General features: G+C 43.1%; 1 protein-coding gene across 1 annotated transcript in view; it reads left to right on the top strand.

Annotated features, from left to right (window-relative positions):
• kif26ab (kinesin family member 26Ab) overlaps nucleotides 1-2,958 on the top strand; it is a 60,380-nt gene extending 57,422 nt beyond the window's left edge. Inside the window, exons 13-16 of the mRNA XM_076158486.1 lie at nucleotides 35-228; nucleotides 1,163-1,186; nucleotides 1,331-1,481; nucleotides 1,607-2,958. Coding sequence (XP_076014601.1) covers nucleotides 35-228; nucleotides 1,163-1,186; nucleotides 1,331-1,481; nucleotides 1,607-1,788 — 551 coding nt within the window. The 3' untranslated portion in view covers nucleotides 1,789-2,958. The remainder of the gene's footprint in view (nucleotides 1-34; nucleotides 229-1,162; nucleotides 1,187-1,330; nucleotides 1,482-1,606) is intronic.
• Nucleotides 2,959-14,108: the final 11,150 nt, after the last annotated feature.

The following is a 14,108-nucleotide window of genomic DNA, read 5'->3' as shown; positions in this document are numbered from 1 at the left end:
TGACGCCTGTCTGTCTGTACTCACGGCTGCATAGGTTTCCAAAGAAGGCGGCTTATCCCGGCGCCCATGCCAGACACTGCTTCCCTGGGGAAGAAGGCGGGCACAGCAGGCCAGTGGGTAGACTTGCCCCCTATGTCTGGACCGCTGAAGGAGCCCTTTGAGATCAAGGTGTACGAGATCGACGATGTGGAACGGCTCCAGAGGCGGCGACAGGAGGAATCGGCAGAGGTGAGCGGAGGGTGACTCTCAACATGTTCTACAACACTGCCCCAACTCATTTCTGACCCAGGGTCACGGTTTTGTTCATCCCACTCGTCATTGCAAAGCCTCAGCAATATTTCAAATGTCTGACATGGATTCCACACATGCTCAGATTGTGACACATCGACTTGACGTGGTGGGAAGGACTTAGTTCGCTTCTTCCCAGTTTCTTTTCAAAAGGACAAGACAGGAATAACATGTCTCAGACGCCTGACCTTCACTCTGCTCACTAGCAAATCCTGGAATTAAAATGTCTGTGTTGATATTCCCTCAGCTTGTTATTTCAGCAGGGTTCCTCGGGAATGTGAAGGGTTCAGAAAGCAATTAGTGACAAGGGTTAATTAGTTTAAATATGACCGAGCGTAGAGCCGATGTGGCGATATAGAGAGAGAGTGAGAGTGAAAGAGAAGATGGTCTGGAGAGATTGGTGAAGGAATGTGCCATGAATGCAAGGACACCCACACCCCCCCACCTCCACTCATATCTGACCGCTCTTTATGGCTGACATCTCCTCTGTGGATCATTAACTTGCTTCCACAAGTCAAGTGCAGCCATGCAGGGGTTTGTTAAGAGATTACATTAAATCAGCTAGATGGTGGTTTGATTTACTTTCACTTAGGGGAAAAAATGATTTGTAATTTTTCTCTGCCAGTTATTACAGGCTGAATGACAAGTAATTGATAGCTTTTCCCTCTGTGTGTCGCTCACCATTTTACTGTGAAATGAGAATCTTGTGCACATGCAATTTGAATCTAAATGTCTACACATACAATACATACTCCAATATTCATATTTGTTTGTGCTGTTTGTTATTGTCTGTTTTGGTTTAATGTTAATTAGTAAGCAGTTTTCATCAACACGCTAACTAGTTTTTATCTTTTCTTTCCCGTTCTGTATTCAGCAACCATTCCAGGATGTTGACAAGGTGAGACAACCTCTCTTTTTGACTGATTACAAGGGGGAACGTCTCCATTGATTCAGATCATGTATTTCAGTTAGGGTCTCTATTTCTATCTGTTCACTTTCCTATGTGATTCATTGTATTTAATCTTCCCTCATTTTCTGTCAGGGTCTGATGTATTTTAACAGTAAGCTGAAGATTCTGGAGAGAAGGCAACAGCAAGTGAAGGAACTGAGAGGAAAGCACGAGGTGTTGCTGGAGGAGCTGGAGGACACCAAGGTCCGGCTGATGATGGATCCCAGCAAGTGGACAGGAGAGTGTAAGTAGCTATTTATAGATATTTTAAGAAATATGGAGTAACTGTGGAACATCGTTATGGAGTTCGATGAGATCTTTGATGATCAAAGCGCCAACTAAGCAAACCACCCTCTCCCTTTTCCACAGTTGAGGTGGACCAGAGTTTGGATAAAGAGTCTGCAGAGTACCTGGAGGCCTTAGCACAGGTCACAGAGGAGCTGGAGTTCTGTGTCAACCTATGCAAGTCCCGTGTCATGATGGTGACCTGCTTCGACATCAGCATGTCACCGTCTGAGAGTCTCGAGGTGCTGCGCGAAGTCGAAGTCTGAAGACAAAAGAAAGTGGAGGTGGAGAACCGAGGAAGTGAGAAAACGAAGGATGATGAAATGTAGCAGCCAGCTCAAAGATACGACTGGAATGAAGTGACGAGAAACAAGACAGAGACGAGATGAGACGAGATGAGACGAGAAGAGAAGAGAGGAGAGTAGAGTAGAGTAGAGTAGAGTGGGTCATGGCATGAAAACAGAGCAGATGTTCACCGCTTAACTGCAGTGCCTCGTTGTCCAGGAAGTGAAACAAAACGTGTGCACAAATGTGGTCGCCTTCATGGCAACACAGCGACCATCACTTACTCGAGAGTCAATGAACAAAACCTGGAAGTGCCTTTTTTAATTTTCTTGTTTTGAGTCATTATTTTTCATATGGTGCAGGTATCTTACGCATACCGAAGCAAACCGTGAACATATTCCTTTTAAGAAAAAATATTTTATATTGCATTGTATAGTGTATTTATATGATTACCTGGTGTGTACAAATATCATTTGTAGGGGGAAAAAATGACGAAAAAAGAAAAAGCAATAAGCTAATGTTATTGCGCTCCCAGACTTTGCCTTTTCTCATGGTTCAAACCTCAGTCAGCATTTTATCCATGTTCATCCAGCCTCTTGCGCCTTATTTAACTCTCTAGTTCTGTAGTTTTCTAGATTTTCCAACTGGTATGTGTTGTTTCATCAAGGACTGCATTTGCTGTTATCACTCATCCAGTGCCAGCTGGCCTGTTAAAGCTAGCAGGGTTGAGTGAATGTTTTCTCCCTCCAGTTGCCTTGATCAAAATGGGTCTCAGTGGATGCACTAAGGTAGAGCAGCAGCTATGTTGGGGGACGGAGAGCTTTATTCAAGCTGTGGTTGCCCGTGTTTATCTCACTGATTAAGCCAAAACATATCAATCAGAGGTCCACTGTGATGGATAGTGAGTGATTACGCCTGATTTAGCCATTCTCTCTGCTGCCACAATGTATGTTCAGGCAACCTGAGAGATCTGATGAATGGTAACACTGATAGCGATGCTCATCTGTGAGACCAATTTTGTGTCTAAATGGGCTTGGATTGGGTGCTACATATACACTGTAAAAACAAAGAGGCACAGATGAAATAGCACAAGTCTACTGGTCTCCTAGCGAGGACACTTACAAGTGCTGCAAGCCTCGGCTCTATGCATTCCAATACATGTACTGCAACTACTATACAAACCTCAACACTGACCTAAGAGCAGCAACTCAGTTTGGCCTCTTTTGTCCCCGGCCCTTTGCTTCATGTGGAGAGGCAAATTAACAAATTTGATCCAGTGATTCAAAGATTTGAGAATGGTTAGTTTCCTGTGAAGTGATGCAGTGAATAAGAGCAAATGATTGTGACATTGTTTATCAAAATCAATCATGATATCAGCTCTTTATAGCTGCCAGAATGTGGTTGTTATGAATCAAATGGCTGACACACTGAGAACAAAGGTGATAAAAAACAAACTGGCTTTGTTGCATTATGGCGTGTTTAATTTTTCTATCTATGACAAATATGACTTTTTTTTTTTTTTCTTTTACACAGATGTACTCTCAGGCCCTCTCTGAAGATGCTGCATGAGATTTTCTAATCATTTTTACGAATGATTTCTACTCCATTTCTGCCATTTGAATTTTTTTACAATAACTTCCGTTTTCACTAATGTAGGGTTAGAGGCTCATTATCTAAATACCTTTTACCAAACCAAGAACTTTTTTCAAGAAATTATTGTACGTAAGGTCATATTTCATATCAAAACTCATATTTTCGAATATCTTTGGTTTTGTATAGGATTTTCAATCTGTGTGTATAAATGTACAATATGGCAGCTTGTGTTTCACTTTTACATTACCTGTGAATAAAATGTTTCTTCTTACTGAGTTCCAGTTTTTCCTGAGTCTATATGTTCCATATGTTCCATATGTTCCACGATTGTTTTGATGACAAGGATTCAGAGAAGAACAGCCTCAGTACAGTGTGTTCAATACAAACAAACCAAGGTGAATCCTTTGACAGTTGCTAAATGACTGCATCAAGGTGAAGCTGTGTGGGTGGTTGCGTAGACCTTACATGCTGTTCCAACACTATAAAACTGTGTGCAAAAAGCCAAGTTTCCCTTCGGCACAGCTGATATCTTGGGGAGCGCTTTTAAAAGGAGGAGTAATCAACAGGGGACTCTGTACTGCTAGTAGGCAGCTGCTTAATTCTGTTGTTAGAAATGAGCTGTAATTATATACAAAAATAAGCCTGAATTTCATTTGGATGTTTATTGACTAGTACAGTTTTTCAGTTCTCCATCTTTGGCTTCAACTACGGCAGGACTGCACATTTCTCATATCTCTCTGGTCCACCCACACTTGACATGCTAAATAATTTATGTGTGGCCAGTCAAGATTTGGGAGGCTGCAACTCTCAATCGAGTAAATCCACCTAGTTAAGTTTATTTAGTCATGGCTGGAGCAGGAGAAATGGAAAATATGCAGCACCACGCTGCTTAAAGCCCAGGGTTGAGAAACTTTGGTAGTACTACTGCAATTTAAAGTATATTTTCATTCTAGTGTGAAAAGATCTGCTGTATCATTCATATTTGGGTTTGAAAACCTCCAACGATTACAAGCAAGATTTTATTTATGACAAGATCAATTCATCCACAACACGCAAACTTTCTCTAAACAACACTGAAGTTCAGCGGAAGTAGCGCCCTCTAGCGGCAAGGAGTCTTTCATATTGCGCGACGCACGAGCCCGCACACCTGAAACCATTATTAACTACGATAATGACAACAACTGTAAGTAAAATTGGTTACAATGTGTGAATTAGGTGATAGAAACGTTTGTGTGGTTGTTAAAAATAATTTACGTCAGCTCAGGTACCTGACAACTAACAAAGTGTCGTGTTTGAGGAATATTCTTCTCATTTCCTGTGTTAATTACTTGTCAGGTGTTTACTGCAGTGCGTTTCCTGCTGTAGTTAATGTTTTAAACTCGTATTTAGTTTGTGTTTTAGCATTAGTTTAGTATTTAGCTTTACTATTCGAGGCACCACGTTTCAAATTCATCGACTTGTTTGGTGAATATGTGCACGCAAGGTCACATCTTGAGCATGTTCCTATCAGGAGAACGTACATTTGTCTGTGCTAATCTCATTTGACAGTGTGAAATTAGTTCAGTTGTAAAATGATGAATTAGATAAACGGCAAATTGACTTTTAGAGAAGATGCAGGTCAAACATAATTAATGAATGTGTCAGGAAGTCCTGTTGAGTACTTTACTGTACACGAGCGCCGGTGTACAGAGAGAAATTAATTGTGATTTGATGAAAAGCAGGAGATTGATTGTGCTGGATGGTCTCTCACAGGCTCAACCAGCTCTGGGCTCTCTGACTGCTTTGGAAAATTCACTGGAATAACAAGACACACATAACCTAAGACAAATTATAACCTGCAAATTATTCTGAGCAGTGAAATGTTGTGATTTTTGTCTTTGAAATTATTATTCAGTAATTCTTCCGCCTGCGGTGGTTTGGCAGACAGTAAAAGTCTTGTGAAAGGTCACCGGAGTCCCAGCAGCTCTGACTGAAGCTGGTTGCTCTCAGGACTTTGGTGTCTGAGTGGAGACAGTTGGCCTGAGCTGCTGCAGACGCCTGATGGCTGCCGAGTGTGTGTCTGTGTGTATGTGTAGGCCGGGCTGCCTGGGCTCTCTTTGCCTCAGGGCTCCTGGCTTATTAGCAGGGGGCTGAGTGTTGGTTGAGAATAAAAATGAGTTCATTGAAAAGTCAGGAGTCCCCTCATTCACTCCCATCGGACTCTGTGTTGGAACTCTCCCCCCTCTTTCTTTCTTTCTCTCTCTCCTTTCTGTGGTCCTATGTGGCACAAGGAGAGACTGTGACCTGCGAAGTTAGTTCTGTTTTCATTTCTAATTCACTCAGCAACATAAGACAGCAATGTGAATCAATCAAGTAATTAAAATTTCATTAGATCCAATTGATTCTCTCTTACATCATATCTGTGTTTGTGTTAGATCCCTTCAGACAGGTTGGACAGTTCAGTTATTAGAGTGATTTTAGTAAGCAGTTTCTCCTGTCATAGCTGCAATGGACTTTTAAGTCATTTTGAGTTTGTCTGTCTCTACATTTCCTAATTAAATCCAACAAATGTTCCCCTGCAGCCTCAAAGAAAGAAACATGCTTTTGCATTTTGTCATTTGTAATTTTTTCGATGACCTCATGTGTTCCAGACAGACAGGATGTTGGTTACGGGTTTAAGTTCCGACATATATGAGGAAATCTGGATTTACGAGCTCTCTCACAGTGACGGCCTACCTTGATCTGCCCTGACATTGTTAGTAGTAGTTGTTGCCCATTTTTGGATTAACAGCTCTGCGGTCTCTGAGGCTGGTCTGTCTAAACCGAGCTGGCTCTTTGATGAAGACTCATAAACCTGACCAAATGCTGCCACTTATTCCCAGTAATTAAAACAAGCTGGCGTGGAGAAAAGTCTTTAAATTATCAGGGGCCTGGCGAGATGTAAGGCTTACACACACACACACGCTCTGACTACACGATTGGGCTTCAGGGGGGTCGTAATTATTGACATCTCCATCCCAACACAGATTGCATTAGTGAAGAGTTTGCACTAAGACTGAAAGCTTTAAGAGGCCAGGTCCTGAAGGCTTTTACTCCATATGTACTCTAAATTGCAAATGTTTGCCCATACGTTGAGCGGCTGTGCTGAGATATTACTGCACAATAAATCAAACCGGGCCAATTCATGATGCGAAAGCGAGTTAATTTGCTGTATAGGCAAACTTTTTAAATGATCTATCAGCGAGGATTTAACCCTGTTTACGGTTTGTGATTCAGCAGGGCAAAGTAAGACAAGAGGGAAAGAACCGTCCATTGCCAGTTGTACTGATCTATATTCCTGCATGATATAGGCCCAATTTAAAATGAATCATTTCTCCTATACCTTCATTGAACTCCCTTAACCCTCGTCCTCCAGATGATCTGGCTTAGATGGCAGCGAGGAGCAGAATGTGGATTACGGGGTTTAAATGGCCTGGTGTGTGTTGACCTGCGAGCTGGCAAGGTAATGTGCGTACGTGATGGAGATACACTCGCCGCTCATTTCTGATCCGATCTGTCAGCGAGCTGGCAGCAGTGTCGTCCTATTTATTATGCAGCCCGAAAGCGATGGTGGAAGAGAAAGTCACAGGTGCCGCGTCTCCTCTGGCCAGGATGACAGTTTGTTCTACACTTACAATAACACGTTCTCCGTTAGTGTACTGTACTCTGTGTCAACGTACTGGACTCAACTGGTACATCCCAACTATACCATGTAACACTTGCAAATGTATCATGTTTGGCCACAGCATAATGTTCTGACCTTGTCAAATAATGATGAGGAGAACTGCTGCACTAACCTTGTTTTATCTTCAGTCTTGTAGTCCCTCGGTCCAGATTGCTTGTAGATAGCAAGTGATTTACATAAAGGCTTTGTTTAGATGCACTGTTTTTAAAATGCTTTTAGAATACCGATGTGTTGAGTTAATGTGCAATGAATATTCATGACGGGGAAAAAACGGTTCTACACAATTGAGCAGAAAATATAGACAGTGTTGTAACCTTGATTACATCAATTGTTGGGTTGGTTGCTTTATACTACAGTTAGATTGATGACTCGGTCCTCTTGCAGGTCTTTGATTTGTTAAAGGTGCCACCTCCTTTAAAGGTTTGCAAATTGTACTCGGGAGATAACTGGCTATAAAGAAATTTAATTATTCCCGAGAAGAATCTAAATAATTTTCAGCACAAGTGCTCACTGATGTATCGCTGTTAATTGCTCGGTGAATCCGAGCAGCGAGCTGTTCCATCAGGTTGTGCTCTCCTAACAGATGGGCTGGTGTGATGAAAAAGACCTTTTTAATTAGTCTGTCTGAAGACGTTTCTTCCGAACAGACAGCCCCCCCTCTGCACTTAAGTTCCGCTGACCACCAGGCCGGCTCTTAGCTGGCTCCCAGCAGCAACCATCTGGACGACAGAACCTGGGCCACAGGGCGGCTCGCTGACACGCTCACCCCAGTGAGCCAACGCCCAGCCCAAGGACACAAGCGGAAAGGCTTTGGGTCTGGTACCTATATGGTGTTCTGTAGGGAGATGAGCGTCAAACCGACAAACTCAAACTATGTCAAGATATGAAATGTTGGTGTGGTAAAGGTGAAATGGAGTTTTTGAGAAACCTTACCTGCCCAGTGAGACGTCTCTGAGTTGGTATTTGACCCCTGGACCATGTCCTCATTTCAGACTTCTTCAGTTCTCTCCAGTATTGCTTGAAAAATATTTTTTTTTGAGAAACAGCCCAGGTTCTTCCTATAATTTGACTGGCTAGTTACAGTAAGATTAGCACTTAGGCGTGTTCAAAGGCAGCAGATTGCAGGCTGAGTTTGAGAGCGTTTTTGTTAAACCATTCTTCTTTCAGTGCAATGATTTCACACAGTTTATTGTAGTGAACATAATTGTAACAGCATTTACCTGCAAAAGATGTGTCTGTGTCATTCCTACGCTGAGCTGCTCCTCAGCACAGCCCTGTGTTGTCTCACTGCTCATTCCCCTCTGCTAGTTTCACACAATGAACTGTTTTCTGTTTTATCTTAGATGGGGACATTTGACTTTCAGAGCTCTTGTACTTTTTCAGCAGCCCTAGTTTTTCATTGGGTCTTTGCCTTTTACCTCTTTGAAAAATGTGAAATAAATGCATATACGTAGATGCATATAAGGAAATCTCAAGCATTATCCTTCAAATTGCAGGATGTTGTGCATTGTAAGCCTCAGACCAAACAACAACCCTGAAAACCTGAAATAGTTATTGTTGCCATCGATTGTAGATTCAAACTCATTTCAAGAAAAAGACCTGAAAGTGATGCAGTACTGTTGCATACTAATCAAACACGATTACAAGAACATTATTGTTATTAGTATATATGATGGGAAATCTTTCCACGATTAATTGACAACCTTTGGAATAATTAGGAGTCACAGAAATGTAAGTATGATGCTGAAAGTGGAAAGAAATGCAAATATGTTGATTGCATGGATTGTTATGAAGTGTTGCAGATATTTCACTACTCTTCCTCTTCATTTGCATTTAGTCTGACATCATTGAAGCGCTCCATGCTGTATGTTGCCTTCACAGTTTATGTGTTTGTCCTGACTGCACACATATAATCAGACCGTATAGACTGACTGCTGGATTCAATCCACCATCGCACAAAGCCTCCTCCTCTCAATCGTGCGTCTGCTCACACTTTTTGATGATGTGTGCTGTTTTCATTTACACATTTAGATGATGATTATAGTTGTGATGGGTTTTTTCTTATTTTCTATTCCTTGGGCGTTTTCATTTGAGCAGCGAGGGGCCCCTTCATCGTCAACACTGAGATGTGGTGCATTGTCTCATCAGACGTGTTCACAGGCACCACAGTGGTGACAGCCCAAACACCGGCTTTGTGTTCTCTGCGTGTCTCACAGATCAGAGCTTGATTGGCGCAGGTTGCTGACAGGAACCTGTCAACATTTCTGATATCTGAAGTGGAATATGTGCGAGTGAAGAGGTTAATTACAGAACATTTAAGGACCTTCTTCCCTTCCCCATTCATCCCCGGAGCCAATCACTTTCTAGACACTCGCTAATCAAACGCAGGCTGGCAGCTCTGTGCCGTGGCAACAGTTGCCGTGATGGTGGCTTGTCTGGCAGGCAGCTCGTGTCCTGCTGTTTGCCTATTTGAGCTGGTTGGCAGGCTTCTACAATCGCCCTTTTTTTCTTGTTGTTACTATTCATTCATAGCCAAAGAAGGTGGAGAATAATGTGTTTTCTGATTCACTGGTGGACTAGATCATTCTGACTTTGTTTGGTTTGTGCTTAGTGCAGGCTGGCAGGCATGGTGTAGAAGACAGAATACTGTGAGGCCATTATAGTGTTTTTACTCCATCTCAGAATGAGCAATCATGCTTGTGAAAGAGCTGATATGAATTAAACATCTAAATGGACATGATTTGGATCTGTTCAAAAATCCATCTGTAAAATCGACTTAAATAATTCAGTTCTGTGTTTTTCTGTTTACTGATGCAGGAGCCGCAGTGAGAGCAAACCACAGCTCCCTCTCCGTCTGACAGAAAGCCCTTTGAAGTTGACCACTGCGATGACGCGGGGCTGCTGGCTTCTCAACCGGCTCCCATCATGTGCTGACACCGAAACACCAAGACCCTCATCCATGACGTGAAGTGCTTGGCTGCCACCAGTCAGTCGCCACATCACTCTGCTTTCATCTGGGCACAAGTTCACTTTCAAGCGTGGCCTCTTTGGTCTGTCAGTGTCACACACACACACACACACACACACACACACACACACACACACACACACACACACACACACACACACACACACACACACACACACACACACACACTCACACTCACACTCACACTCACACTCACACTCACACTCACACTCACACTCCTCATACCTCTCACCAGTCTTGTAACAAGCAGGACGGGGACCTCCAGCACACACAGGCTTGTGGACAGGAGTGACTGATATTGTGACGGAAGTGTACAGTGAAGTTCATCCAGCTTGATCCGGTGCCTCTGCATTGCCGTGCCGGAGCTTCACATTACTCTGGTAATCAAAGTCTAATCAAAGCCCACATGCTGACGTCCCTGTTCTACGTCTTATCCTCCAGAGTTATTGCACTAATCTTGCGCTCAAGCGATGCATATCCTGTTGCAAAGATCTCCGGATATCAAAAGACCCAGGAATGACTTTGATACAGCTGTAGGACCATGCTAATTATTTTCTTTTATGGTTATATTCCTCTCAGGACGAGAACATATGGATGAAGACGGTTATGCAGATTCTCAAAGGTATTAAAATCGCAGAGACTAGTAACCGGCTTTGTGTTTTATGATCGGTATAAAGAGGTTGCATATTGAAACTGTACAATTCTGTTTGCTCAGCTAGAATGTGGAAATTATTTTTGTTCCGCGTTTTGAAGAAAATAATTTGTTTCTTTGTTGTCACAGTGACAAAATTGCACGGAAACCCTCCTTGACGACACCAAAGGAAGCGGCCAGATATTGTGCCAAACAATTATTGCTGGTGCCAATTTCCCCAAGGTAATGTTCATTGTGTTTTAGTATATGTTGTTCCATGGCAACCCAGATGAAATGGTTTTATTGATTTGCCGAGGAACAAATTAGGCCTCACCAGGGAGTGTCCGCACAATTCACTCTGCGCCGCTTTCCTGCGTCGTGAGGAGCATTCAGCAGATATTTCTTCCTCCTCTTTAATTACCGCTGGTTACCTGAATGGTGTGGCATGCCGAGAGATGCCCTCGTAATTAGCTGTCAGCTGTTTTAAGGCACAGCTCATTGATTAGGTCATGATCGCTAATAGAACGTGAAATCCCGCTGCCTTTCTCGGTTGATGCGGACTACAATGGAGGTTTTAAATGGCTGCCAGACCTCCGTTAAGTAATTGAATAGGCAAATGCACAATAACAGTGTGTTACAATCACTTTAGAATTAGAATTATGTGTAAATAAAACACTAAAAACTTTGATGAGACTGATAGCCCCATTGATTTTACATTTCTGATCTTTCCTCCAGTATACTGCCATGTGTATTAGGACTATAAAACTGTAATTCCATTTGTTTGGCCATCTGCTGCCAAGTTTTGCAGTTCAACAAAGGTTTCCAGTCGGCTATCGTAAAGCTTTTGGGCTTCATGCTGTATTTGATCCAATCCAAAAGCAGTTAACTGCTTATTGAGCAATAAACAAGAGGCATCCCACAATGCTCCACTTTTGGTGAGTTCCCATAGTGGACGGCTGTAGTCTGTTAGCTGTTGACCCATTTTTGCAAGAAGCCACAAAGCAAGGTCAGAGTTTGACACCAGCAGGTTGGATCTGGAGACCACAGTATGTTGTTCCTTTGTTCACTCCTCACCGTGGAGCTCCTCTGTGAGAGTGTGACCCGCCTGCGTGTACAGGTGGGCCCCTGCCTACAGGCATGTGAACTCCAGGCCCCGGCAGCTCTGCTACCCAGACTTTGTGCCCGGGAGACTTTTGGCGGACGTGTGGCGGTCCCTCCTCCTCCACTGCTCCCCAAACACAGTTGTTCATGAATATGGATGGCAGGCAAGGCTCCCTGGCATCATTAACGTGCCATAAGCCCATATAAATCACATCACCATAAAACCTCCAAATGCTGTGATAAAGAAGGTAACACGATAACAACTGACAGAGCACAAGAAGACAAACACTTCTCGAGCACAGAAACACGCTGTGGATTGCTGCTTAGCTGCTGGTATTGGATTTTGATGTGATTGATTGGCTGGCCACACTGCTACGGTAGTGTTAACAGCCCAAAACATCTCATGTGACATGAGTAGATGCAGTTATATACAGGCACAGTTTGTCTTGCTTGAGATGTGGACAGGCACTCACGCACAGCTGCTGTAGACTGGAGCCCTTGGAAGACTTTCCCCTTCCCAGCATGGGGCAGAAAGCTCTTGACGAGTTGTCAGATTGAAAGATGAGTGCATAAACTCTCTTCCTTCCACATGTGTTCTATTAGTATTCTAGTATGCGGCATGGGAGTAGCCGCGGAATGGCGAGCTAAATATGTGTGAGTAATAGTTCCAGTTCATTTTGGCAGAATAATGTTTTATTTAAATGAAACACATCTTTGTCCCCCGTCTCCTCCCCGCGAAAGGATGGAAAGAATAGTGAGAGGTGAAAGCCAAATGCATTTAAATGTCACAATCAACAGCTGGACGATGCCCTGTGGGCGTTTCCACAATCTGTTGGGTGCGATCCAGTCCCATCATCGCTTGTACTTCGCGATAAAAGCCTCCGCAGCCACCGAGCCGATGCTTGGGCTCCAATGTCGCCTGTTAACACCTTCGGGCCCTCTTTCCAAATAGGAACCTGAAAAGCAGCTGAGCAAATAGGCAGGGGTGCGTCCATAACACTCTTCAAAAAGCACAAAGGAAAATACAGTAGTTTGGATGTTGTTTTGGCTCCCCTGCAAACATCAAACGCTCCTCATATCCAAACAGGAAGTGCTCCGAGTGAGACTTTTTGCTGTGTTTGAACAATTCTTTCACACATGAATATGGAGTAGCAGGCGTCGCCCCTCTCCTCAGAGTGACTGCAGACAAGGTTCCTGGCGGGGGGTCTGGTAGTGAATTCTTGGGGGCACCGCCATGCCAGCGTTCCTCACACGCCTGGCACTTTTGTCTTTGGAGAGATGCCATGCAAAATTAATCATCCTCACCCGGCAAAGTCAAACGAGCATATGCGGAGGAAGAGGAGGGAAGTAGCATCGGAGCGTTTGTGCTGGAAACCTGTCATTCATTTGTTTACCACCACCTCGTCTCTTGGCAATCCAACAACAATAGCAAGTCAGCAATATTACAACAGCTTACAAGCGTTATTAGGTGAGGATCCACCTGATTAGCAAACCGTACAAATGAATTCTTCATGAGGTTAAATTTAATTTGTTACAGCAGCGTTTCATCAGCAACCCTAGCTTTAATATTTTACATGATTTAAATTTAGTTCTCTAAACTTTGTATTCTATATCTCAGTGCAGCAGCATATGATCACAAAGGAAATTAATCGACTGAACTTCAATTTGTTTTCTGCCAAATGCTGTCTTTTTAAAAGGATGTGTTGTAATTTATAGCTCATTATGCTGTAACGTCAGATTAGACCTTGTATTACATTGTATACATAATAGCCTCCTGCATGGAACAGATGCATAGTGAAGATCTGAGCTGCAACCACTGTAACGACGCAAATGATGAATTGATAATGACTTAGATTTAAAGCTGGTGTAGCCGCTCTAAAGCCGTGATGATGAATGCTTTATTTGATGCTGTGGTTCTTTTTGTCACTTTTGTTCCACGTCTGGTTCCGGACAGATTTCCTCGGGGACTTTGCACACCAGCGAATCATCCGTCTAGAGCAGTGCGAATGGAGCGAATTTGCTGAAAATGATAGCCCCTAACTCGATTAACACAACTTTAGAGCAATGCTCACCCACTTGGTAGTGAATTAGATCAACAGTAGCCGAATGCTGATATTAACCTAGTGATCTAATTACAACTACAGGTTGGGTGCTAAAGCGATTACAAAGCCGGCTGAATATTCCCAAATCAGATTAGAATGTTGAACTTCAACCCATCTGGATCGAATTAGACATAATTGATCTTTAAAGAGCACGGCTACACCTCCATTTGCCTTTGATTTGT

Source organism: Genypterus blacodes, unplaced genomic scaffold (genome assembly GCF_046128005.1).
Source record: "Genypterus blacodes isolate CSIRO-AG114 ecotype Tasmania unplaced genomic scaffold, CSIRO-AGI_Gbla_v1 ptg000082l_1, whole genome shotgun sequence".
In the NCBI taxonomy this organism is placed as follows: domain Eukaryota; kingdom Metazoa; phylum Chordata; class Actinopteri; order Ophidiiformes; family Ophidiidae; genus Genypterus; species Genypterus blacodes.
The sequence above is the reverse complement of the archived record's forward strand: the minus strand, read 5'-3'. Positions and strand labels throughout refer to the sequence as shown.